Consider the following 27,975-nt stretch of genomic DNA (forward strand, 5'->3'; position numbering starts at 1 on the left):
AAGGCATGCAAATCAGGGTTATTCCACCAAATACTGATTTCTTAATGTTATTTAGCCAAAGCATTAACACAATTTGTTTAGAAATTATTTGCATTTTGTTTTATTTGACCTCTGCAAATACTGCATGATATTTTGAGGTGTTGTCATTTCCTTTAAATATACACTCTAAAGAACAATAGTTATATTTTGAATTTAGGAGAAATATTGTCAGCAGTTCACAAAAAAAAAATGAAACAACTGTTCATCTCACCAATACATGAACCTGGAAGAAAAAAAACAAACAAACTGATTATTTTGCAGTAGTCTCTTATTTTTTTCCCAGAGCCGTAGTTGTCATGGTCAGGTGTCTACATATTTTTGGCCATATATTGTATCTACTGTATTATGTAGTTTGTTGAATATTTTCAAGATTGAAAATATTCAACATTTAACTTAATTTGCAGTGTGAAATGAATGTTTCAGGAAGCTCCCTATTTGTTTCTGTACTGAGCCACCATTGAGCCAGCCGAAAAAGCAACGTTATTCATAATAAGTGACTTGGGGACCAAAGATTTAATCAATACACACTGGAATTTTAATCAATACAGATATGTAATGCACTGAGCTTCCATTAACCTTAAAACTACTTTAAAAAAATGGAAAAAATATAAAGAACATTTTGTATGCTGGCACTACCCATGTATGACAAGTAAGAACAGCAACATTTTATAAATGCAGAGTAAAAGTAAAAACTGATGCACACGTTCACTCAAATGAACACAATGTGATGGCAGGATTTTTGCATACAGGCCAAATTTCAAAGAAAAGCAAAAAAAAAAAGGATTTGTTAATGAGATCAAAAGTAATTAATTTTGTCCATTCAAATTACAGACTGAAGTGTCTTCCTTCTTGCTGTAAATAAGCTGAAGGTGAGACACTGAACTACAAGCTTTCGAAGATCTAGGAGAGGAATTCTCTATCGTGAGGAGTTGGAGCTGGAACGTGAGCGATGGCGTCTACGGCCTGGAGATCTGGAGCGAGAGCGTCTTCTTACTGGGGAACGGCGACGCGGAGATCGAGACCTACATTTTGTTGGAAATATGTTTACAAAAGTACAAAATTTTAAAAAAGTTTACAAATCATAGAAATAAACCGATTTTAAAATGTCTGTTTATATAATATTTTTCTATATTATATAATAGTAACAGCCCTATGATAAGAGTGTATAAAAACTGAGGACAGTACTGACCTTCTCCTCATACGAGGTGGAGTACGGCGCCACATGGGTGGAGGAGGAGGCATCCTACGTGGAGGGGACAGCCTACGTGGGGCAGGTCGCATCCTCTGAGTCAGGACAGCTGTGGCTGTGATTTCTTGACCATCTATTTGACCTGAAAAAACAAAGATGAGCGAGTTGTTTCCAGATCCAGATTTTTTGCCTACTTTGTGTATTATTAGAACACCTCAATTAGATGCAAGCTTGGTTTCTAAAAGATAAGTTATTCTGACAATGTAGGTGATGGGACTCTTGGTGCACTCGTCTCTGGCTTTCCCTTTTAATAATGCTTTCATTGTATGCCTGATGAAGTGACAATTTACAGTCTGATCATAATACAAATCCCTAATACTACTCCACTTTATGATAAGAGCATACTAATTAATCTGTTGTATATCAAGCTGTACATACTCACCAAGCCCAATAGAACAATGGTTTCGGAAACTCACTTTTACAGGCTTGCGTTTCTGACCCTTTGACATGCAGCCTGTAGCTGTAGAATCCTTTAATATAATTAAGAATTGCACATCCCAAAAATGGTTTACACCCAATACTTTCCGCTTTTCCTTTCCAAATATTCTGACCTGGATAGCCCTTCATAAGAGCTGCTCTTATCATGAAGACTGTCATGTTCATCACAAGGATTCTGTTTTTTGTAGTCCATTCTGAAGTTATAAACTATAGCAGGCCCTTAATGTCAAAGTTCATGTCAAATGGTAAAGCAAACAATGTACACTTTGCTCTAGAAGTTCTTTGCACAGCTTTTGTGCTGAATGAAAAAAAATAGCATGACAAAAGTGGGTTTACCTACCAAACAAAGGCCAAGTACAGGTTTTTTATTAAAAAAAACAAAAAAAAACAAAAAAAACACTTATGAACGCACGGTTTTGCTGTGAGCAGCCCTTTCTAACTGATGCTCAGTAGTGTTGCTATCCAAGAAAGCCAATGAATCTTCAGTGTCAAAACTAGTACCTGACCCTCATAGCCCCTCAAAACAAAATCCAAGAAGTAGTGTGTTCTGAGATGACATTCCAAGCATTAATACTTAACTCGGATGGTACGTCTGTGTGTACGTGTGTGGGAGCACTTTGAGTTTGTGAGTTGAGGTCATTGAATATTTGTATAATACACTGGCACTAATTCTGCATGCCACTTCAATTTAAAGTGGGAAGCTAGAACATGGAATTGAATTACTTTCGATTTGTGCGTTTAAGCTACAAAGTGAGGCAAAAAGCAAGGACATTTCTATATTCATTTCTTGTTACGCATTTTTGCTAGCCAGCTAACTGATGCGTGATCCCCACCCACCCCTCTTCTAAATGCAAGAAGTGTGTCAAGTTATATAGTATTTAGACACAACCTTATGGCAAATTTGAATTTTGTTTCATCCCTACTATAACTACCTACTACTACAATGTAATATTCATTAAAATAAAACAGTGCAAAATGTTCTAGCCAGGAAAAAAAGATAGAAATGGAAAATGTACCTCCATCCATATGTTTCAGGGCCTTCTGGGCATCCTCTGAAGTTTCATACTCAACATAGGCATAGCCTCTTGACAAGTTTGGATGACACCGATCTGATGGCATGTCTATCATCTTGATCTTCCCATACGTAGAGAAGATCTCTTGAATGTGATCCTAAAAGCAAAAGAATAGATGACCTTGCAATACGTGTTGTTGCTGTAGTTTGTCTATATGTCTTGTAAAATGCACCTTACCTTGGTGACATTCCTAGTCAGTCTTCCAACGTGAAGCTTGGTGGGCTTAGGGCTAGGGCTCCTCCTTTTCCTCTCTTTCTCATCAACTCTCTTCTGAGACTTAGACCTTAAATTGCATTAGATTAGCAAACATATTTTCTGAAACAAAACTAACATTTCTATTTAAAGATAATTTTAATTATTAGCTGGGTTGAGTCACATCAAGAAAAATAAAGAATTTAACAAGAAATAAAAAACTGAAATACTGGGTGCAAAAATTTTTTTAGCATGAAATCCCTAGCTTGTTACTGCATACAAGGATGTTTTGGAAACCTACTTTGAACGTGACCGCCTGCGATTGTCATGCCGACGTCGACTCGGGCTGGGTGATGCTGAGGAGCCAGAGGAGCTGGAGGACCGTGATGAGCTGGATGAGCCAGAGCGACTAGAGCCTGAAGAGGAGCTGGAGCCACTTGAAGAACCTGAACTGGAACCAGAGCTGCTGCTGGAGCTTGAACTGGACCTAGACCTAAATTGAGATCACAAGTTATACAATGTCCCTGAATAGTACAGGAAGAAAGAAAAGGAAATATCTATAATATAGATATATAGATTATATAATATATTATCTATAAGGAAAGAAATTGTAATGAGACAGTCTGCAAAGGTCTGACCTGCTGCTGCTGCTGCTCCCAGTAGAGTTACTGCGTCGCTTGCGGTTCTTGTCTCGACCCCTCTCTTTCTCAGCACCTTCCTTCACCACAGCTTTATCTTTGCCCCTCTCTCGAGCTTTATCTTCTGAACGCTCCCTGCGTTTGGTAGGAGATGGAGCCCTGTGAAAACAATAGATTTTTAAATAAATAAATACAAAAATTAAGACTGATATTATAATTTTCAGGTATTTTGATAAAAAAGGAATTCTTTAAAGTGACCTATGCAAATACTAAAATAAACCCTAGAGAACAGTTCTTTAAGCCTAAGCTCCGGTTGAATCAGCAGTAAAACACAGTAGTGCTTCTTACTTTTGTAATGAGTTTTGTAGTGTATACACAAGTCTTTACTTCAGATCAACCAACATACAGATATATTCTCATTGATAATTCTGTAACGCTGACTATAAAGTTAAGTACACTGTTTCCCGATAAAAGATTCGCTTTTTTTCCGGGTATCGGCCGGATATTGCGTACCAGGTTATTTCTACTGCCACCCATAATAAAATATTAAGAGTGGTTACCAAATTACCTATAGTTCAGCCTGTAAATCTAATCGCTAAAGCAGCATTCAAAAAGCACTTTAAATCCTGAAATTCTGACGAATTGTCCTACCTAGCGAAGCCGCATGAGCAATTTACTTTCGCACGCCCATAAATTCATTTTCTGGAAAGACATTATCAATTTTTCAGCAATAACAAAAATGTATAAACATTAAAAAAATTGATAAATGCGCGCGACGGTGGGACAATTTGATCAATATTGGACAAAGAATTATAACACTGGTAATAAAATCTGCCTCAATGTTAGTAGTCGTTAGAGCTTAATTTATGAGCTGCTAGTATTACATCCGTATTGTTTAGCATTAGCGATACGTGTTAGCCATCTGGTGTCAACAGCCACGCTAAGCTAAGTCTGCCTCCCTTTTAAAAGCCCTGGCGCAGTTAATTCAGCTAGTCAATAACCAAAAACTAACCAGCTAGTTATTTACAAAGTATATCAGACACGTCCAAAGTCGATAATACTCGGCTAACTAATACAGCGACCCTGATCTACGGCAAATAAATGCATTAGCCAATGCTTGCTAACGGCGTTGCACGGCTGACCGCTTTCTATTCATTCACAAAGAAGCACTCCAAAGCAGCACATATATTTGCTAAGCTGTATTACAGTGTACTGTTGCTTTGACGTGCATATTAATAATGCAAAATTGTGTATATTTGTACACAGTAATAAGCAGTTAGTTCTCGTCTTGCAAACTATTAACTAGCTTTACCGAACAGCGTGTTAGCTAACTGACTAGCGGTATTAAATAGTCAGAACGGTAATAAGAATAGTATAATATCGCTTAGCTCGTTTATGTTTGTCCAGCGCTAACCACCATAATGCTTTACAAATGTATTATAAAGCAATCGCATGTTGTAATATTTATAATAATTTAAAAAAAAAAAAAGAAAAACAGTAACCCGTTTAAATTGGAACTCACATCTTGAAGCGCAACACGTCCTAGCGCTAAACCTATTGGCGCCTTTTGTTTGCGTGGACAACGCGATGACGTCACACATCATGCGCCACTCTTGATGTACTATGTTTATGTTTCTTTCAGCTTGAGATCTTTATCTAAGCACATACATTTTATTTGTAATTTTTTAGAGCAAAAATGAGCAACGAAATCGTTTTATTGTACTCGTATATATCTACAGCCGAAGCAACTCATTAGCTGAACAAGGTAAAGAAGCTAATACTGACGGACACCGAGGTATCGTTTTAGCCAGTGGGCTACGATTGCTATAGTGGTTGACAAATTGGTGTTTGTTTCATTTTATTTTATGGATATTTCTAATCTTCGCTAAGAGAAACACATCAAAGAGTATGCTTTTCAGTGTTGATTACAATTGTGTTGGTTATACACCTATATATATATAATCTATGTAGTGACTGTCATTGTTAAAATGCCTGTGTGTAATTTTTACCGTTGTTTCTTAGCTGGAACGGAAACCCTAAAGTTCCGTGTACTTTTAAAAGACCTCGGGGACATGGGCAGGCTGGATGATGCTGCCAAACGCAAAGTGGTGGAACTGCGTGAAGCAGGCCTGAGCTTCCGCAAGATCAAAGCTGTGCTGGAGCTGGAGAACATCAAAGTATCCGCACAGGCCATCTATCTCTTCCTGAAAGAGTTTCATGGAAGAGGCAGACAAAATGATGCTCCTGTGTCCGGGAATGGTGGACCTACAACAGCCTCGGGATCAAGGGATACGGGGCTAGGCGAACCAAGACATGGTGCCTGGAGTGAGCAGCAACTAAGGAATCTACTTCGTGAGGCTGCCCATGTTGCTGGCTTCTCATCCCCTTCAGACTCCTCAGGGCAGAGTGTGGTAGCTTCAGAACCCAGGGGACACTCCTCTGGGACAGGGCCAACTAGCCAGGAGCCACAACAGGGAGACAGGAAGGACGAAGATGTCAGAATCATAAGTGTCACCTCACTGGCACAGAATACTAACCATGATGCCGTTCAAACAGTACGCTCAGGGTTTGGCTCAGGAGCAATAGCTGGAACGTTTTCAAGGAGAAGGTACACACCCTCACCAGCAAACCCAGTCCTTGTGGCTCGGAAAAGGCTCCTAGATAAGGCTTTGTTTCACAGAGCAAGGGTATGTATGTATGTTTTTTACATAGGCTCATTGAATTTTGATGAAACAAAAACATAATCATGAAACAATTTCCACACTCACCATCTATTTTAAGAACACCTGCTGCATCTGCTAATTTATGCAGTTATCAAATCAGCTGATAATGTGGCATTAGAATCAGAATGATGTTTCAAGAATGATGTTTCTTAATGATATTTTTCTAATCTCTCTTTTCAACAAGGTGTTTCAACCTGTGGACCCTTTGCAACAGGACTTTATTGTTTGTTTGTTTTTTTTTGTTTTGTTTAGTTTTGTTTTTTTCGCACCGTTCTGTGTAGAAACTGTTTGTGAAAATCCCCGGTGATCAGCAGTTTCTCAAATACTCAACCAGCCCCATCACAAGTCACAGAGATCACAGTTTTCCCTCATTCTGATGTTTGATGTTAACATATATGTGGAAATAATAAGAAATAAATGAAAGTAATAAAGAAGGTTTATAAAAGAATTGGACCTTAAAAGCTTGGACCATATCCTGAGGCAATAGCAGCCATTGTAAATGATTAACAAAATATGTAGGGAGATGGCAGAATTGATGCCTGTCTCTAATTCCAAAGCAAATGTTAATGCACAAAGCCCACCATTACAAATTACACCATTATAGATTTTTTGTAAAGTGAGGATGTCCGAAGCATAAGTGTGAACTTGCTAGCCGATAATTGTTTTGGTCCTGATGACCTTTTGCAAGAAAATGAGCAAAAGAGAGGCAACACAGAGACCCTGGGCCTCAAGCACTGATTGCCACTACATTTAATTGTTTTCAAACATAATTTTATATGTAACTGGCCCCTTGCAAAAATGCTTTACTGGCTGCTTGTCAAATAAATACAGACAAATTTTTCCTCAATCAGTTAGATTAATTAATCCCGTTTGTTCCATGAGTTCCATGCTGTTTAAATTCTGATGATGCCACATCCCTCTTTGACAATTTGGGTCTGGGTTAGCGATGTGTTCATAGGAAATGTTGAAATGTCTGAGGATTTTGCTGTGTTACTGGCATTAAATAATACAAAACACACAAGTGGTGCAAGGATCATATAATGTAACTAGTCATTTTCTTGTAGGTACGGGACAGTGGCCCTCAGTCTGCCCAACAAACTGTGTCATTAGTGAGAAGAGATCAGTCATGTTTCCCTTACTCAGAAGGAAGGAAGGTTGTGTTACCTCAAACAAGCTCATTCAACCCCACTTCCACGCGAACTGTAGTGAGTAAAGACATCTTGTATCACCATATTAGCATTGCCCTGTTTGTTTCTTTTATTGCCTTTCAAACTTGTAAAACGAATTTATATTTGCCAGAGGGGACTTCACCCAGGGAACAACCTTTTTCGACAAGGATTTCAGCAACGTGCAAATATACCCACCCGCTCGACAGAACAGTCACCCCGTGTTGGCATTCGGATTCCCGTACCAGGCCAATCAAGTACCGGACCACAGAATGTGAGTTCGTCCGTAAGGGCTCCGGCTCTGACCAGTCAGCAGCAGTCCCCAAGCCAGCAGAGCAATGTGGACACTGGAACATTAAGTGCACTGCAGGAACAGGTCAAGTCTCTTGCTACTGAAGTGCGCAGCCTTGGCTTGGCTCTCAGGATGATGGTAGAGCAGCAGGGCCGTCTGGAGAGGGAGCAGAGCCAGCAGACACAGGTCCAAAAGCAGATCCTGACCACCTTGCAGAAATTAGCATCTAAACAGGGACCCTGTGGTTTTCAGCACAGTACAACTTCTACACTGCCCCCTTGCCCATTGTCTTCAGCCTCCTTTAGCCAGAGCACCTTCACCCCTAGCCAAGGCAGTAGTTTGTGCAGCCAAGCCCAATCCAGATATAACGAAATCGATGGATCCACCCTTGATAATATTGAGCCATTTTCTCTGGACACTCTCAGCTCTGCTACTATAGATGGCTTTCAAACCTCTGACTCTCTATCATTCAACCGGACACACTCACCAACATTTACACAGTCACACACACAACAATTCACACCTGAGATAGTCAGCTATACGCAGTCTCACACAGACACTTATGCAGGAATCGACAGCAAGCCAGCAGAAATAGCCTCACCAAACACAGACAGATCTTTTCAAGCTTGCAGGTCTTCAAGTCAGTCTTCTACTGAACCTATTTCTGTGCACGATGCCCAACTGACTATTGTCAAAATAGAAAATGTTTAAAAAAACTGCAGAAATTGACATATACTGCTGTGTTTCTTGTGTTTCTGATCTTCCTTGCTGATTTTTGATGAATTTTAGAGTGAATCATTCAATGGTACTGTAGCTTCAGCAATAGTGGATGAGTAATAGTGGATTTGAGTCTTACACAACTTTTAATAATGGGCCAAACATCATACCATACATTCACAAAACATTTATCATAAATTTGAAGTAATTCTTTTAAATTATCCATTTATTTGTGTTTTTTATTTTATTGAGCAAATACAAGTTTAGTGTTAGGCAAAATAAGGCAAAATAAAACCTGACTGTTTTCCTGTACACATGACTATACAATAAAACCAAAGTGATTATGATAAGATTTAAATGTTAAAAATGCTTTCCAAATGAAGTTACAATTTTCAACAAGTATCAGTTGCAAACTGAATAATTCTTATTATGCTGGTAAAGTATAAAATTCTTATACTGGTAAAGTATAAAAGTATAATGGTGTAGAGAGTCCATCTGCCATCCCCAGCACTCCAATAAGAAGCAGATGTGTGCTTTCATACATTGTACATTTTTAAAGGGAACAAATGGAAAGAAAAGTAGAAGCAAGGCTAAAATCAAAAACAAAAGCATTAGTGTGGTCAGGTGCTGATGTCAGGTGATAAGGCCTGGTGCACAGTCAGAATTGTAGATCATCCTAAAGGAGTTCAGGGGGGTCAAATTAAGGGCTTTGTGCAGGAAACTGAAGTTCTTTCTCTTCAGCCTTGGAAACCATGTCTTTATGGACCTTGCTTTGCACAAAGGTCATTGTCATCTTGGAACATGTTTAGGCCCCTTAGTTCCACTGAAGGAAATTGTAATGCTAAAGCATACATAGACAATTGTGTAAATATACAAATACAACTGTGTGCTTCCAGTTTTGTGGCAACAGTGTGGGAAAGATATATGAGTGTGATGGTCAGGAGTCCACAAGCCTTTTCTGCATATAATGTGTTTTGCATACTCACTGCAGCATTGGAAAAGCAGTGACTCTGTAAGGGTGAATGTTGTTACAGCAGTTCAACAGTGAGGCTAAAATGTATGTGAGGTCCTCTAGTGGCCCTTTTGCAGTGTGACTTTTTCTTGCATGAAAATTGTGGGATGATTGAGAGTGGCTTAATGGTTAGCACTGTCGCCTCACAGCAAGAAGGTCCTGGGTTTGAATCTGGGGAATCCAGGCCTTTCTGTGTGGAATTTGCATGTTCTCCTCATGCTTGCGTGGGTTTATGCTGGGTACTCCGGTGTCCTCCCAAAGTCCAAAAACATGTACATTGATTGGTAATTCTAAATTGCCCATAGGAGTGAGTGTGTGTGGTTGTTCGTCTATATGTGCATGGACTGGTGACCTGTCCAGGGTGTACCCCTGCCTTTCACCCAATGTGCACTGGGATAGGCTCCAGCAGGAATAAAGCAGGTATAGATGATGGATGGATGGATTGTGGATTGCTTGCAGGGAAGGAACCACATTTTGCCAAAAGAGGTTCTGATAAACATCTGCATTCACCCTGCCATGTAGCTGTGTAAGAGGCCCAACTCCTGCTGCAGAAAGAATCAAACCATGACACTGTCAGCATGTTGTGTGGACATAGGAGAACTGGTCCAAAGTTCACTTTGCTCATGAAACATTATGTTCAGTGTCAAAATAGGGAAAGACTGAACCCAGTGTGTGTAAAGAAGTCACTGAAAGGTGGAGGCGGATATGTCATAGTTTGGGGTTTTCTGCTGCAATTTGTATGCAAGACAATGCCCCCTGTCACACAAAACAAGCAATTCCTTGAAGCTAAGAACATTAAAATAATAAAATGGCCAGCCCAGAGTCCTGATCTAAACCCAACTGAAAATCTTTGGAAAATCCTTGGCAATAACATTATTGCTAAGAAACTCTCTACGGTTACCAAACTGTGGAAGAGACTGGAAGAAGAGAGGACCAAGATCATACCAGAGCAGTGTGAGAAACTAGAAATGTCTTGTGGATACACGATGTAAGCTGTGCTGAAGTTATTGAAGGGCATCTGTACTTCCTACTAAATCTGACAGCTGTAACCCTCAAAGGTTTTAGTTGTAATCTTCTTACATGCTACAATGGTTACTGTTTTTATCACTGTATTTTCTTAAAATAAAGGTATTTGTTGAAGTGCCTTTGGTTATTTAGTGATTTTACCATGTTATTTTAAACATTCTAGTAGAAGAGTGGTATATCCAAATCTAATATTCAAATTTTGAGTGATTAAGATTAACAAAATTTTTAGAAAAAAATCAACTGTTTATAAATTGCTCTCTTCTGGTGGCATCTTGTGTATATTTCCACACAATGTTTAATATGAGGCATTAAATGTTACAGGCCTCTAGATGGCATGCTCCCACGTTTTTTAACATTGTATAAATATTGTGTCAATGTTCCATTAAATCTTTAAAAAATTTAAACAAGCCATATTATTATAAACAAATTATTATTAGTGATGATCAATTCTTAAAAGCCAGTGATGGGCCCAAAAAGCAATTCAATGGGTCAGTGGGTTCATTGGGGGTAAGGTCAACACTTAAATAAAGTTAAATTTTGTATTTGAATACTTGAGCTGAACTGGAAAAAAAATAATGACAATTTTGGATTAAATTTTCAAAGAAACATTAAAGAAGTGCTAAAAATTTGACCCAGTGGTAAAACCATTGCTTAACTGATTGTGAGTGTTTAATGTGTTTTCTTTACTGAAGGGGTGATTATCACACGTTGTTTTCCAGTTCAGTGAAGTTGCATGATTAGTTTAGATTAGATTTTACAGTAGGGGTGGGTTGTATGTAGATTTACATACTGTATTTTCCTTTGGGAAAGTTAGAGGATTAGTCAAGTTTACTGCCATGTCATTCATTTTTGTAGAAAGGACATTATTTACATTTACATTATTTACTGTCCAGTGTCACCCAAATGAGGATGGGTTCCATTCTGAGCCTGGTTCCTCTCAAGGTTTCTTCCTCTTATCATCTCAGGGAGTTTTTCCTTGCCCCTGTTGCCTTAGGCTTGCTCATTATGAGTAAAATAGTACTGTAACTTAACTTTAAACTTTATATATTTTTATATATGTCTCTATACTTCTGTATAGCTGCTTTCAGTGCCCCACCACCAAATAAATTTTGGAATTTTTCATGTGTTTTCTGGGTTTGCAGCATGTTGGCCCTTGTCTATCAAATAGGAATGCACACCAAACAAACCGTACTGCATGAGCACAGAATTCAGAAATAACTTTATTAACAAGTAGGTTTACACACACACACAAGGAATTTTACTTGAAGACAGGAGCTCCAGTGCAGAGGAAAGTACGGACAAAGAAAAATAAGAGCAGAACTACCTAGATTTATTCCAACTAATGTGACTGTGCTTGAGAACTTATACTGTCACTGTCATTGCTAGCCATCCATCATGCATCTTCTGGGTGGAGCCATGTGAGGAAAGGTGTTAGTGACAACAATTAGTAAGAAATATGTGTAAATGATGTGCATTTTTACAGGACTAAGACCTGAGAATGATGAGAATGATAAAATTTGAGTAAAACGTACTTTTTAAAAAGGTAGCTAATTTTACTTACTTTTTATCCTCTTTAAGGATATTTCAGAAAAATGTAGTTATATTTAATTTAATGTATTTTTATTTTATTAAATGTTAGCAACTATCAGTTTTTATCTTGATCAAAGCATGAGATTAATATTTTTCAGAAACTTTAACTACATAAATTGGAAGTACATTTAGAAATTTTAGTACATTTGGCGGGTTTATTAAATTGGGTCTTAAGCGTATATGTGTGATGCACGGTTAACTGCACACAGTTTGTGGGGAGAGGGGTTTAATGTGAAGCCCACAGCTGGAGTGAGGTCCAGCTGATCCTCAGACACCCCTGGTGGAGGAGTGAAGCGGAAGTGCTGCAGTAAGGAGGTGAAGAAGAGGAAGAGTTCCATCCTGGCCAAACTCTCTCCCAGACACACCCTGTGCCCTGAAAACAAAGAAGTACTTTTGAAACCAAATGAATTATAGAGAACAAAATTCAGCAGACAAAAGCATTTCAAACTACCTGCAGAAAAAGGCATGAAGGCATCTTTCTTAACAAATCGGCCTTGCTCATCTAGAAAATGTGCTGGGTTAAAGGTCAGTGGGCTCTCCCATTGAGTCTCATCCTTCAACACAGATGTCAGGAGAGGAAACACACAGGTACCCTGCAGAGAGCAAGAGAATTACATGTCAATACCCTATACATATTATTAACAATAATTTCTACATTAATCTTCTTCAGATTGACCTTCTTGATGAAGAAGCCCTGAAATTTAATGTCACAAGTAGTGGTGTGGGGGAGATTTATGGGTACAATGTTAGCTAGTCTCTGAATTTCATGGATCACTGCATCTGTGTAAGGCAAATTCTTTCTGTCCTCCATCACTGCCTGGCGACGTCCAATGACTCTGTCGATCTCTTCCTGGACACGGTCTAGAACCAAGAAAAAAAAGGTTAAGACTTAACTTGTTTACAAAATATATGAAAAGAAAATGTTTGTGCACCAAAATCATGACAAGTATCCTTGTACTGCACTGGTAATTCAGTGGACAATGTTTATGCAAGTTTATATATTAACTACAGTGTGTGAAATCGTACCCTGAATCTGAGGATACTTGGCCATTAGCAGAAGGCACCAGCGCAGTGTTGTGCCAGTGGGGTCAGTACCAGCAGCAAAAAGGTTGGAAACAGTTATAATGAGATTCTGTTCATGAAAAAGTGTGTCTTTATCTCCAGCTTTCTGTCCAATAAAAACAATGCATACAACCATTAGCCAGTGTGACAGTTATTAGTTTCATCTTTGTAGAGTACACTCTCTGATGTCTACTGATCAACACAATGTTCTATGCAGCAATGCCATCTGTATCTACAATACAACAGGCAAAATTTACTCTGTTTACTCAAAATTTACTCACACATTCTTATATTACTGTAGATAGATAGATAGATAGATAGATAGATAGATAGATAGATAGATAGATAGATAGATAGATAGATAGATAGATAGATACAGGTGCATGGTAATGAAATGCCATTTAGCATCTAGCAGAAGTGCAAACAGTAGAAATTATGCATATAATAAGAGAGGGATATTCTTGCAAAATATAACTCTCTTTAAGCACAAATATGCTTTCGGGAAATAGAAACACAGCCCTTTGAAATTCTGCATTGTGTTGCTTAGCAATTTCTGCATGAAACCTTTTGGACACAGCGGCAATGATGTATTCTATAGTGTCTAAAATGCTTGGCAAGATCTCTCATGTTTGTTTAGTATTCTCAGCATTAAAAGAGCCATTATCCACCACAGTCTCATGTAAAAGTGTCTGTGTAATTTAGAAGAGAGCACAAGGTATTTTCTAAAGCAATTTAATGAATTTCTGTAAATGTAACATTCTAGAAAGGTTGTTTTTTCCGAATATTTCAGCCTCTGAATCACCTATCACCTTCAAACAAAATGATGACATTTGTCATTGTACATTGGACCCCATACACTGAATCCCAAAATCTGGGTAAAAATTATATGCATCACATATTGCTCTCATGCTTGCTCACATAAAACATATGCACCCTTAAATAAAGCATACTGTCACAGAAAGAAAGAGATACAGTACCTCTGCTTTCTTTTTGCGTATAAGAAAAGAGTCAACCAAGCCTCTGGTTTCCTCAAAATTCAGTGTCTCCTCCAAATTGTTCACAAGCTCCTTTATTTGCTTTAGATTTTGCTCACGTTTTTTCATTACGAGCCTCCAGTCCTTTAGCCAAGATCCAAGCCATGGAAACATATTATAAATCTACAAGTAGATGCAAATACATACCTTCATATACAGATGTAGTTTCTACCTCAAACATTAACCATTTTATATAGGTTAAAAAATCCGTGATATTAAGTGAATTTTTTTATGTTGATTGTTTAGATAAGCATGGTACCTGTATAGAAGGTGAGCCACCAAGCTTGATGGTCTCATTGGCCCGGTTTACCATTTCTCTGAATTCAGGGTCACTGTATTGAAACCTACTTCCATACACAATGGCTGAGATGACATTTGAGGTGGCATAATTTAATGGCTTTGAAGCATCAAATGGTTTCCCTGTAAAGTAATAAGCAACAATTAATATCCCAAACACTGCCTTTGTATAAATGCTATGTAAACTGGCATTACTTTATACATTTTCTATAAAAATGAAAGTAAATTTACTAAACAAAAGTTTAAATGTACTAATAGTTACTATTGTAATAAAATAGTTGTATTTACAGCATATAAAGTATTAGGAAAAGAGTAATTATATATTTGTGTAAAATGTGTGAATTATGTACATTATTAGTCAGATTTAATAGATGTTTGTCTACTTAAAGTTTCAGTTAAAAATGTACAGTTCAATGAACTGACAAATTTATTATCGTTATTATTGGTGAAGATAGATTGATTTTGCTGCAAATCAATAATATTTTTATATACAGTGCACAGATAATCCAAAAATTAAAACATATTTTATTTGATCATGCTGTTTAAAGCAGGTCAGTATTAATTCTGCATTTCTTTATGTTAATTAGATTCAGTTTTAATATACATGAAAATGACTTTTGACTTTTAGTTAGTAATAGTACATAGAGCATACATTGAATAATTAAATCATTGTGGAAGGATTCTGTATGTTCTAGATTATTCTGTATATTTAAATGTATATTAGTCATTTTAGTCAAAATTTACCTTGAAATTCTTTAAACACCTCTCTCAAATAGCGTGTTTCTTCTATAATTTTCTCTTCACTTCCTCTTTTGCCCATCCTGAAGTCTCGAAGGGTGGTGAGGGAAAATCGTCTCATTTCTTTCCAGTTTTCACCATTGCTAAACAGAATTCCTGAAGTTGAAAGAAGTTAGATTTTATTAAGAGAAGTCAATAAAAAGAAAACTTGAAATTCTGAAGAAGCTCAATGATTTGTTTAATTATTCTTTTTATGTCAGCTTGAATGGCTATTTTCATGGCAAGATCAATGTAGGTAAAACAGGGCATTTTTTAAATTCTTACAGTATTACAGTATAGAATTTTGAAAGGCATCTAAATATGTATATTAGTAAAAGTGTTGTCTTGAATTGTTAAGAGCTGGACAGTCCATTAGTATATACTTAGTCATTCTTGTTTTATAGAAATCACATGCATTCACTAAAATATTTAAGTTTTGATTGTACAATATGGCATTGTGTGTAGACATTCTGATCATGTCTGGATACAAAGAGGACTTCATTAGCTGCAATGTGGCCTGCTAACCAGCAGAAAAGAATGGTGAAATTTAGCTAGGATGTTGGCAATTATGGGGTGCACCACTCCTCTCTGCTTCATGTGTCTAAAATGTTTGCATTCTTTAGTGAAACACCCGCTGAGAAACCTGAAGGAGCTCTGGTTATTGGAGACTCTATTTTAGCATGTGTAATTAGCTAGGCTTTTAGGGGCTACAGTAGCAATGATTAAGTGTATATACTGATTAGGAGCCAGGGTGCTAAGGCAAATATAGCTTCTTGAAGGTAGCTGATATACACCTTCATCAGTCAGCGGTTACTAAATGTATTATTGCAGAGGTGTAGCAAAGGCAATATCCAGTGTGGTAATATGCTCTGGTCCAGAGCTGTGTGGTGATGTAGTTTATTGCAGGTTATGGTCGCTAAAGTTTTGAGGGCAAGGCTGGCCTGTTATGATGGGACGGGGTCCATCACTTTTGGGAAGGTTCTGCTCTCATTTCTTGCAGTATAGTACATAGTCTCAGAGCAGATCTAGTCCAAGGAGCAGACAAGCAGAATAACCCGACCCTTTGCTAGCTGCAATAAGTCATTGCCCAGGTTTCACAATATTGAGACTGTATCTGTTCCCTAAGCTAAACAAAAATGTAGAACGACTCACAAAATTTGTTTCAATAAACTAATTAGCAAAAAACAAGACCATAGTGAATGATCTAAAGTTAGGACTGTTAAATATTAGGTCTCTTGCATATAAAGTATTTATTGTTAATAAACATTTACTAATCAGGAGTTTAATGTACTATGTTTTACAGAAACATAAATGAAACCAAATGAGTATGTAGATTAAATGAAGCTAGTCCACCCAGATATTGTTATATACATCAGCCTCACCTAGCAGGAAGTAGGTGTTGCAGTTATTTATAATGATAAATAGGTTAGGCAGCACACAAAATCCTAGACATAAATTCAGCATGTTTGAAGTTCTTTATAACTTAAAGTGTGTAGCCTTAAAAAAAAGACTAACAAGTGAATTCCACTAATTGTCATTTACAGTCCCCCAGGGCCATATTCTGAATTCCTCTGTAAATTGTAGATTTCATTTCAAACCTAGTTCTTTTTTTAGACAAAGCATTAATTGTGGGACAGTTTAATATTCATTTTTTGTTTTTTAATTCAGACCCCCTGAGAATAGCCATTTTGTCCATCCAAGATTCAAGAGAGATTAATCAGAATGTAATAGGACCCACTCATAATTGTGGTCACACTCTTGGTCTCTGTAACAGTCGGGAGACACCGCCTGAAGCAGGGATCAAACCCAAATCTCCATGGTAGTCATGATATAGAAAATATAGTCACTTTTCCACAGAATCTCAGAACATCAGCACATCTCATTTAATCTTTGTCACATTACAACGTAATGACAATGTAGCACATTACAATCTGCTACTGCAGAGAGGTTTTTCAATAGTCTTCCAGACTTATCATCCATGATTAGATCACTATCTGACCTCACAGAACTTGATCAGGTGACTGATTATGTAGAGTCAATGTTTTACCACACTCTAGATAATGTAGCTCTACCCTGGTGTAATGATCACATGTGCACCTTAGAAACTCCTGTACCTTCTTCACCTCTTCACCCTGTAATCTTACAGTTCCACTTCCCTTACTTTCATTCACACACATGTACTCAGTCTTACTACAACTGACTTTCATTCCTCTTCTCTCCAGCGCAAACCTCTACCTCTCCAGGTTTTCCTCCACCTGCTCCCTGCTCTCACTACAGATCACAATGTCTGCAAACATCTGCAAACATCATTGTCCAAGGAGACTCTTGTCTGACCTCCTCTGACAACTGGTCCATCACCATAGCAAACAGGAAGAGGCTCAGAGCTGATCCCTGATACGGTCCCACCTCCACTTTGAACTCCTCTGTCTGACCTACAGCACACCTCACAACTGTCCTGCTCCTCTCATACATGTCCTGCACCACTCTGACATACTTCTCTGCTACTCCTGACTTCCTCTTACAGTACCACAGCTCTTCTCTTGGCACCCTGTCATACGCTTTCTCCAAGTCTACAAACACACAGTGCAACTCTCTCTGACCATCCCTATACTTCTCCATCAACATTCTCAGAGCAAAAATAGCATCTGTTGTGCTGTTTCTGGGTATGAAAAAGAAATGATCAGTCTGTAATTTTAATGGTAGGTTTATCTGAACAGTGAGAGACAGAATAACAACAAAAAAATCCAGAAAAACACATTTCAAAAAAGTTATACGTTGAATTGCATTTTATTGAGTGAAATAAGTATTTGACCCCTTTGCAAAACATGACTTAGTACTTGGTGGCAAACCCTTGTTGGCAATCACAGACGTCAGACATTTCTTGTAGTTGGCCACCAGGTTTGCACACATCTCACATCTCAAGGAATTTGGGCCCACTCCTCTTTGCAGATCCTCTCCAAGTCATTAAGGTTTTGTGGCTGACCCTTCAGCTCCCTCCACAGATTTTCTATGGGATTAATGTCTGGAGACTGGCTAGGCCACTACAGGACCTTAATGTGCTTCTTTTTGAACCACTCTTTTGTTGCCTTGGCCGTGTGTTTTGGGTCATTGTCAGGCAGGAATATCCATCCCCGACCCATTTTCAATGCCCTGGCTGAGGGAAGGAAGTTCTCACTCAAGATTTGATGGTACATGGCTCCGTCCATCGTCCTTTTGATGCGGTGTGGTTGTCCTGTCCCCTTAGCAGAAAAACACCCCAAAGCATAATGTTTCCACGTCCATGTTTGACGGTGGGGATGGTCTTCTTGGGGTCATAGGCAGCATTCCTCCTCCTCCAAACACGGCGAGTTGAGTTGATGCCAAAGAGCTGATTTTGGTCTCATTTGACCACAACACTTTCACCCAGTTCTCCTCTGAATCATTCAGATGTTCACTGGCAAACTTCAGATGAGCCTGTACATGTGTTTTCTTTAACAGGGGGACCTTGCGGGCGCTACTGGATTTCAGTCTTTCACGGCGTAGTGTGTTACCAATTGTTTTCTTGGTGACTATGGTCCCAGCTGCCTTGAGATCATTGACAAAATCCTCCAGTGTAATTCTGGGCTGATTCCTCGCCGTTCTCATGATCATTGAAACTCCATCAGGGGAGATCTTGCATGGAGCCCCAGACCGAGGAAGATTGACAGTCATTTTGTATTTCTTCCATTTGGGAATAATCACACCAACTGTTGTCACCTTCTCACCAAGCTGCTTGGTGATGGTCTTGTAGCTCATTCCAGCCTTGTGTAGGTCTACAATCTTGTCTTGGACAGCTCTTTGGTCTTGGCCATGATGGAGAGTTTGGAATCTGATTGATTGCTTCCTTCTGTGGACAGGTGTCTTTCATACAGTTAACGAGCTGAGATTAAAAGCAGTCCCCGAGAGCGCTCCTACTGTAATCTCAGCTCATTACCTGTATAAAAGACACCTGGGAGCCAGAAATCTTTCTGACTGATAGGGAGTCAAATACTTATTTCACTCATTAAAATGGAAATCAATGTAGAACTTTTCTGAAATGTGTTTTTCTGGATTTTTTTGTTGTTATTCTGTCTCTCACTGTTCAAATAAACCTACCATTAAAATTACAGACTGATCATTTCTTTGTCAGTGGGCAAACATACAAAATCAGCAGGGGATCAAATAATTTTTTCCCTCACTGTATGACACTGTATTATTATTTTATCTATCACAGATCCATATCTATACAATGTGTGAAAAAATGGGCACAATGTTGCTGTAGGGTTTTCTCCTAGCTTTCTGAATTCATGAAATTTGCATAAATTCATCCCATCAAAGACTCTTAAGAGTATACAATGTACCAAATAAGTAGAAATGGACAAGAATAAATAACTAGAAGAAAGAAAATTAATGTCCTTAACTAAAATGTTTAAATTTACATAATTTCCAAGTTAATTACATATGGTTCAGTAAAGAACTCTCTTACCATGTCCTTTGCTGAAGTCAAAGAAAATGGGAATGATATCTCTGTTTCCAAATTCCTCTGCATAGTTTACCAGTGCTTGTTTAACGGTTTGATATCCTGCCAAGACAACAACTTTCTTAGGCCCAAGATGCACAGTGAATACTGATCCATATTTCTTTGACATCTGCAAAAGGAAACAAAAAAGTTAAAGTTAGTTACAATTTTTATTTTATTTTTTTTGCTTCATATTTGGATTGTTATATAAATAAATGATATCTGCTGTTTATCTTTATCTAGCACAGTTAGCAGTGTTGTTTTTGGGCCACAGTTCAAGAAAAAAAACATTATAAGCATTAGCAGGTCTACAACAAATTTCTTTTCTATAACAATATTCAGAGGTAGTGTGAATCACATGCATACAACATGCTGAAACTTCACAAAGCATCAAGTGAAGGATGTGGAAGAAGAACATAATCTGTTGTGCCACCTTTTTGAGAAGACCTACATATTGGTGTGATGGTCAGGAATCCACATATTTTGGCCACATACTCTATGGCTTGTGGACACCACTAAATTGCCTTAAAGCTCATAAGCCCAAACAGATCAAAAACTCAACATTTACACAAAATGTACTAAAACATAATATAAATAGGAAAAAATAAGAGAAATTTACAGAGTTGTATGAACATCAAATTTCTTGAGTAAAACACTCAGCCAAACAGTTTATGAATATAGTTGGTATATCCAGCTTATTTCAGGGTTAAATGTCTGACTGGACACATGCTGAACCTGCTGAAAGAGGTCACCACTATCAAGGAATATCATTGCTATGAAGGGGTGTACCTGGTATGCAACAATGAAATGTCAAATTGACATCCACATGATGTCAGGCCCAGCATTTCACAGCGAAACGAGCATCACACTCCCTCCATATGGTTGACATTAACCAGTTTTAGAAAGAGTTTAAGAAAGAATAAGGTGTTGATGGCAGTGTATGCACTGTAATTAGCAATCCAAATGCAAGTTTTTGAACTTGCATTTTTACTTGCATTTTTCCATAAGTATGTCCAAAATAAACAAAATAAATAAATAAAGATTCCGCCTATATATTGACAAACTGCTTTCAAATACTTTTTCATGTAATGTACAAAATAATTAACAATGTGTTGAGAAATAAGTGATTTGGATTGAGCAGCCTGTATGCTCTACCACAATATATAAGGGAAAACTACTTGAAAAGCCCAGGACAGGAAATTTTCAGTATGGGAGCGGAGGAATCCTTTTGTAAATGGTGGGCAGAGGGAGAAGGAGAATGTGGAAGGTTTAGGCACCTGTGAATAATTGCTCTATTCATGTGCTTTCTATCATTCAGTGAACGCAGGCAGTAGTAAAGTGGTGTGAGAGATTGCTGGACATGCCGAGCTGTTTGTGTGTGTGTATGTGTGTGTGTGTGTGTGTGTGCGAGATAATATCCTATAGTGAAAACACTATTAAGCGCACAATAACAAGATTGTTAAATTAAGACAATAAATTTGTAAGCCTGAAACACAAGACACTTTCAGTTAAAGACAGCTGAGACTTTATTATACTATTCTAATACACAGAAACTAATGTAACACAAACACACACACAAAGGTCAGCAAAGGGGGGTTTCGAACAGAGGATAAATGAAATGAGATGCATGGTAAAATTAATGAATGTTTTTAGCACTGCATACTGTTTCTCAGACCATGACCTGTACTAAATTAAATTAAAATGAATTAAATCTATAATGAGCTTGGATGTTTCGCTAATTTATGAGTTGCTCAGGAGCTCCTGGTTACACAACTCCAAATGACTATACAACTGTAGAAAGGACAAAAAAAATAATTATATCAAACTACTCTCAGGTTTGTTCCTCATATCATCGCAGGGGTTTTTTCCTTGCCACAGTCACCTCAGGCTTGCTCATTAGGGATCAATATAAATATTAATTTAAATATAAGTCTAATATTAAACCTTGACATTTTTGCTCTATATATTTTTTATATTCTGTATAGTTGCTTTGAGACATTGTTAAAAGCACTATACAAATAAAATTGAATTGAATTGAGTTGAGTTGAGTTGAATTAAGTTGTTTGGATTGACTCTGTTTGACTCAACTTGATCACTGGTGTCATAGGGTTTTTTCCTTTCTGGCTAGGCCAACCGCATTGTTTCCTCTTACCAAACATTTTTGGGCTTAGCATGAACCATATTCTCCACCTATGACATTACATAACAGTTTCTGAGTTATGTGCATTCCAACTTTCCAACAAGGTAAAGCTAGAACATATGCATAGAATATGTCCCATTTATGTAATAAAATTGTACTAAAATTTACTTTTTGCAACTGTTAGGAAATAAACAATCACACAAATAAAACCACATAAATTCTGTTCTAAGCGTGCTCATTAAGCACTATGTTACAGGTTAAATGGTCAAAGTATAATAATGACCTGGCAGTTATAGGCATGTACAAAATCCCCCTTATTTACCCAGGCATCCTACAACTCCAATGAAAATTGTTTTGACTCTTTAGCAAACTTTTTCTGAGAATTAACATACCCTATAAAAATAACCCCTCCTTCTTTAGCACTTCTCTATCTTTTTATTTTAACTGATGACCCTGTGGATTACAACCACTGACCTTTAAGTTAGACACAGTGCTGTTTATTATATATGTTCAAGTGAGCTCTGCTTTATTATTACAATTGTAGTAATATTTATTTATTATTATAATCTGTTTAATTATTAATTGTATTGTGAGGATCATTGTGGTTACCTGACATTTAGTTGTCATCGTCCCCAAAACCTTAAGGTTTACTTATTTATACTTATTTACTTACTTACTTGTTACTTACTTGTTTAAACTTGCTGCTTATGAGTTTTTACTTATGAGTTTTTACTTATGAGTATGCTGCTTATGAGTTTTAATTCTACATTCGGTTGTTTTGCTTACTCATATTATCATACTTATCATACATAGCTTATTCTTGTCATTTCTGCTAGCTGTTGTGGCTTGGGCTATTCTCTTTTGGTGCTGCATTCAAGACTACTGCGATTAGAGCTTCGCTAGCAGTTTCGCAGGGACGTACACATAGGCCTTGTTGACCTTTCTGACCTGCCTTCCATTCTCACTATGTTCTGCTCTGCTGAATCTGCTAGAAAACACTCCAACCACTCCAAACTCTTAAACCTCCCTGCACTTCCCTCAGGCCTGTGCCTTGTACATGGCTCATAATTAAGCTGAGAATTGCTCATTTCTGTTTTACATATGCAAAAAGCCTACTGTTTTTTTTTTACATATCTGTTTTACCTGTTCCTAATAACTACATGTTTACCAACTCTTCAAGCGTGATTAAATCAGAATTAGAATCAGAATCAGAAAGAGCTTTATTGACAAGTATGTTTGTTTGTATGTTGTTTTAGTGTCATAAGCTTCATAAGGTGTCATAAGGTAGATTGCTTGGGGGAAGAAACTGTTCTTGTGCCTGGCTGTCCTGGTATTTGCTGCTCTGTAGCGCCTGTAGCAAAGGAGATGGCTTGGATATTAGGAGTCCAGAGTGATTTTCTGAGCCCTTTTCCTCACTCTGGATATATACAGTTCTTGAAGGGTGGGCAGGGGAGAACCAATAATCCTTTCAGCAGTCTGAACCTTTCTCTGTAGTCTTCTGATTTTGTAGCTGAGCCAAACCAGACAGTTATTGAAGTGCACAGAAAAGACTCAATAACAGCTGAGTAGAACTGTGTTAGCAGCTCCTGTGGCAGGTTGAACTTCCTCAGCTGTTGAAGGAAGTACAATCTTTGTTCAGCCTTTTTGACAATGGAGTCTATGTGAGTGTCCCACTTCAGGTCCTGAGAGATGGTGGTGCCCAGAAACCTGAATGACTCCAATGTTTTTACAGTGCTGTTTGTGATGGTGAGTTGGGGGAGTGCAGGGGTTTTCCTCCTTGTTTCTGTCTTGTCTTTGCTCTGTTGCACACTTTACACTTTATGTGGCTAGGACAAACTTATGTCATAGCTCTGTGTTATTGTTTTTTGTGTTTGAACTTTATGTTGTATGTTTATGTAGCACCAGGGTCCTGGAGAAACATTGTATCATCACCATCCTGGATAATGCCATGACTATAGTGTTGTCCATAAACTTCAGGGGCTTTACAGAGGGATCAGTAGAAGTGTAGACATTGGTGTATAGGGAGAATAGCAGTGGGGAGAGGACGCAATCCAGGGGGGTGCCAGTGCTGGTGGTACGGCTGTTTGACATGAATTTCCCCAGTTACACTAGCTGTTGCCTACCTGTCAGAAAGCTGGTGATCCACTGACAGATAAAGCTATGAACAGTGAGCTGGGTTAGTTTAGTTCTGGAGGACTGCTAGGGTGATGTTGTTGAAGGCTGAACTGAAGTCCACAAACAAGATCATCACATAAGTCCCTGATTTATCCAGATGCTTTAGGATGAAGTGCAGTCCCATGTTGACTGCATCATGCATGAACCTGTTCGTTCAGTAAGCAAACTGCAGGGGGTCCAGTAAGGGTCCAGTGATGTTCTTCAGATAAGCCAACACCAGTCTTTCAAATGACTTCATGACCACATATTTTAAAGCAACAGGTCTGTAGTCATTAAGTCCTGTTATCTTGGGTTTCTTTGGGACAGGGATGATGGTGGAACATTGAAGCAGGCAGGGAGTTCGCACAGCTCCAGTAATCTGTTGAAGATCTGTGAAAAGATGGAGGCCAGCTGGTTTTCAGACAGGCTGGTGTTGATTTAGGAAACTCATTTAAGTCTTCAGCAAATTGTTGGTGAAGGGGATGGTGTCTTGTAGTTTGTAATGTCTTTCAGGCCTTTCCACACTGAAGCAGGGTTGTTGGAAGAGAACTGTTTTTTTGTTGGGATGGTTAACTTCAAAATCTCTTTGACTGGGAAGACTATGGGCCCAAGGAAAGGTGCTGGATACTGGCTCATGAAGTACTCCAGGAGGGAGACAGAACTGAAAATGTCATTCAACCACACAGCACAGGCTACAGAAATGGCTGCTGAGGATTACACTCAAACTCTCTCACTCACACTCTTCACACTCACCTGATTACTAATCACACACACCTGGACTCAATTACATCACAGCAAACTCATAGCCCAAGAGCACATTATGCACTGTGTCTCTTTGTATCAGTTGGTACAACGCTTTTGTTTCTTAAACACTGTGCCAATAAATGTTTAAATGACTTGAATGACAGCGTTCAAAGTGTTCAAAGAATAGTTAACTGTATTATGACAGCCAAAAAATTTCTTTACAGAATTGTTTATGCTTAATAGTGATATTGTTACATTGTTAATATTGTCGTCTGTCTTTTATATCTGACATTTTGTCCTTAGAAAACAGTGTAGTCACAGAAAATATTTGCTTTTACTTGAGAATTACTAGGCACACTCACAAGCATGCAAATATCTATAATATATGCTTCTGCAAAATGTTTTACATAACAAATATTACATGCCCTAAGCAGTGTTCCTGCTTTAGGGTTTAGACATTATAATAATGCAGTAGTACAAGTAAATATAAGTTACTACAACCGTCAAGACACTCACTTCAAATAGAGACAGGTAAGGTCTCTTGAGGTTCAGCTGCAGCATGTTTCCAAGGATAGGCAGTGGCTTAGGACCCGGAGGTTCCTTGTTTTCTTCCTGAGAGCTGGCATCAGAAGAAAAAACATAAACAATCAGCAGAAACATCATCACAAGACCAAGCAATATGCCTGTGCTTGGAGGTTGTAGAAGCTCTTCCACCAAAGCCATTCATAAAAAGGTAATGTAAGACAAAAGCGTTTTGATTACAAAAAAAAGTAGACAGAAGCAAATTGAAAAAGAAATTGCTCGGGTTGCTAGTGTGGTGGCAACTTAAGAACGCTTGCTTGGGAGTGCTCCATGTACAGGGGTGGAGCTGTGTTCGAATAAAAGCCACAGGAGAATGAGTTTGAAAAACACAATAATATCATCTAATTTAATTTTATTTATTTGTGTCATTTTACTTTTTTGAATAACAGACTTTTCTTTTGAATAACAGACTTTTCAGAAATTTCTTTGATTATAACTTTTTTAAATGTAATATATTTATAAATTATATAACACAAATATTAGAATATGAGCTTCCATTTCCAGAAAAAAATGTCTTAAACAAGTTTGAACTTGGTTCAACAACATAGTTGTTTTTTAGTTGTTATCGACATGAATATTCATTGCTTTATGATGGCTGCATGCCTGGGAACATTATTAATCATAACCAGCTCAGGAATTAATAAAATGAATTACATTCTTGTCTACACTAGGGAGGAACATTTCCTACTTTTATCCCAGCTATGACCCTTCTGTCTAAAGGTAAATCTACTGAAGTTTAAAATGGATTGTTCAGGAATCCCAGGATAAAATTATATATTAAGTGTCCATCTAAGAAGAAATAAAGCCCAAGCCCAAGCCCAAGACTTAAATAATAAGACTGCAAACCTCCCTCACTATTAATTACATTGTCTAAGATAACATGATTTGTATCATTTAACATGATAGTTCCTTGGTTAATGTAAGAAATTCAGGACATTTCCTCAAGTGGTTATAGGATTTGAGCCAACAGATATAAATTTGCATCTCAAGTCTGTTGGAGGAGTACTGTGGGTTTTTTGTTCACAGTACTGTAGATGGGCAACAGATTTTCATATCCATGAAGCGTGAAAGCAATAACAAAAAACTCTTTGTGGACAATAAAACTAAGTAGCTAAAACTTTTGACTGGCAGTGCCTTTTAGATTGTCTGAGCTTTTAATTAAATTAAGATGAATAGTTGAGCAGCATATGTCAGGTGACAGATATGTTCATAGTTTGCATGATAGTCTCCTACCTACTTAATTTAATTCAGTGTTACAGTAATGATCCTAAGGAAATGTACATGATCAGATTTAGTACATTACATGTCAATATTACCTTGCTGATACCAACATTTACATTATCAACTATTCAGTGGCCCCCACCATCAACTATGTTAATGTCTATATATTTTTAACTATATCCCTTTATTTTTCATGTACACACACTTTTATTTTTCACTCTTTTCTTTCTTCAAATGTAAGACAGTTGTAAAAAGCATTTCACTACATGTCGTATTGTGTATGATTTCGTATGTGTACTGTAAAAAAAAATTGTACTTTTTTACTGTACTGATTTTTCCTGTATTTTTGAAATACACAGAATATTACTAATTTGACCAAAATATACGGTGAATTTACATGTCTAAGGTAAAATACCACGGAAAGTTTGTAACTGTGAATAACCATAAAATTTCCATTTTTTTTAAAGAAATTTTTGTTTTTTTCACACTAAAGGACTGTTAAAATACATTTTAAATGTATCAGAATTTCACATATATTAATTTTTTATTTAATAGAAAAAATGTTAAATTCTAGTTGTACACTTGGAATACATTTTAAAATAAGATACAATTAGTGACAATTAACAAATAAAAAATAATGGTTCAATAATTTTACATAGATTTGTTAGATTTGTGAGTGATATCACCTGGATTCATCCCACAGTCCAAAAACATGCTTCTAGGCTGATTGGAATCTCTAAATTGCCCAAAATTTTGTTCTTTAAACATTAAAAGCAAAACAAAAATACACAATATCTCATGTAAAATTAAAGCAAAAAACTGTATTTTAATAATGGAAAATTACTGTAATTTTTCACCCCAGCTGCCGGAATATTTCCATTTTTTTACAATTTTTTTTTTAGTGTGATGAATAAAATTTGAATTTGAATTTGAATTTGGCCTAGGGAAACCATTAAGCCCCCAAGCCAGTTCCCTCAGAATTCCTATCAGGTCACTAAGCAAATAAGAAGAACAAGGATGGCCAAAAAAATTATAATCAAACGGACAGACGGGTGGGTTGGGTGGTTGGATGGATACTTTATTCATCCCATTGGGAAATTTACTGGGAAATTAAATTATTAAAGGTCGACCTTTTCCCCTTTTGTCTAGCCTGATTCACAAATGGCTAAAAACTGTAGTATTACTCACTGAAGTCCTCTTTCCATAATCTGTCCATACCACAAGCCCAGTTTTGGGCTTAACCTGGAGCATCAAGTCCTCCATGATATTTGGGTCTATGTAATGTAGCTAATT

The 27,975-nt window shown here is 37.5% G+C and overlaps 2 protein-coding genes and 1 pseudogene across 3 annotated transcripts; 1 reads left to right on the forward strand and 2 right to left on the reverse strand.

The window, feature by feature from the left end:
* Positions 1-551: 551 nt before the first annotated feature.
* Positions 552-5,224, reverse strand: LOC131365813 (RNA-binding protein with serine-rich domain 1). Its single transcript, XM_058409687.1, has 7 exons — positions 5,152-5,224; positions 3,630-3,788; positions 3,293-3,484; positions 2,977-3,082; positions 2,743-2,896; positions 1,229-1,370; positions 552-1,061 (listed from the first exon to the last, which is right to left on the reverse strand). Coding segments are annotated over exons 1-7 (861 nt in total). The 5' UTR covers positions 5,154-5,224; the 3' UTR covers positions 552-955.
* LOC131365792 (uncharacterized) lies at positions 5,196-8,839 on the forward strand. Of its 2 annotated transcripts, none has more exons than XM_058409664.1 (4): positions 5,196-5,424; positions 5,652-6,316; positions 7,417-7,557; positions 7,652-8,839. In XM_058409664.1, the coding sequence occupies exons 2-4, from the start codon at positions 5,702-5,704 to the stop codon at positions 8,519-8,521; spliced, it is 1,626 nt and encodes a 541-aa protein (XP_058265647.1). In that variant the 5' UTR covers positions 5,196-5,424; positions 5,652-5,701; the 3' UTR covers positions 8,522-8,839. The 2 variants fall into 2 exon arrangements, with proteins under 2 accessions (XP_058265647.1, XP_058265638.1); XM_058409655.1 differs by having other exon boundaries at positions 5,196-5,394.
* A 2,965-nt stretch (positions 8,840-11,804) lies between these two features.
* LOC131370149 (uncharacterized) overlaps positions 11,805-27,975 on the reverse strand; it is a 41,424-nt pseudogene continuing 25,253 nt past the window's right edge.

This window comes from Hemibagrus wyckioides, linkage group LG02 (assembly GCF_019097595.1).
Source record: "Hemibagrus wyckioides isolate EC202008001 linkage group LG02, SWU_Hwy_1.0, whole genome shotgun sequence".
NCBI lineage: Eukaryota > Metazoa > Chordata > Actinopteri > Siluriformes > Bagridae > Hemibagrus > Hemibagrus wyckioides.

Coding starts and splice junctions, on each gene's coding strand:
- LOC131365813 (XM_058409687.1), bottom strand. Junction 3,485..3,629: donor GGGAGCAGCAGCAGCAGCAG/GTCAGACCTTTG, acceptor ATCTCAATTTAG/GTCTAGGTCCAGTTCAAGCT. Junction 1,371..2,742: donor CCTGAAACATATGGATGGAG/GTACATTTTCCA, acceptor TTGTTTTTTCAG/GTCAAATAGATGGTCAAGAA.
- LOC131365792 (XM_058409664.1), top strand. CDS start 5,702: ATGGGCAGGCTGGATGATGCTGCCAAACGCAAAGTGGTGGAACTGCGT. Junction 6,317..7,416: donor CTTTGTTTCACAGAGCAAGG/GTATGTATGTAT, acceptor ATTTTCTTGTAG/GTACGGGACAGTGGCCCTCA. Junction 7,558..7,651: donor CCACTTCCACGCGAACTGTA/GTGAGTAAAGAC, acceptor TATATTTGCCAG/AGGGGACTTCACCCAGGGAA.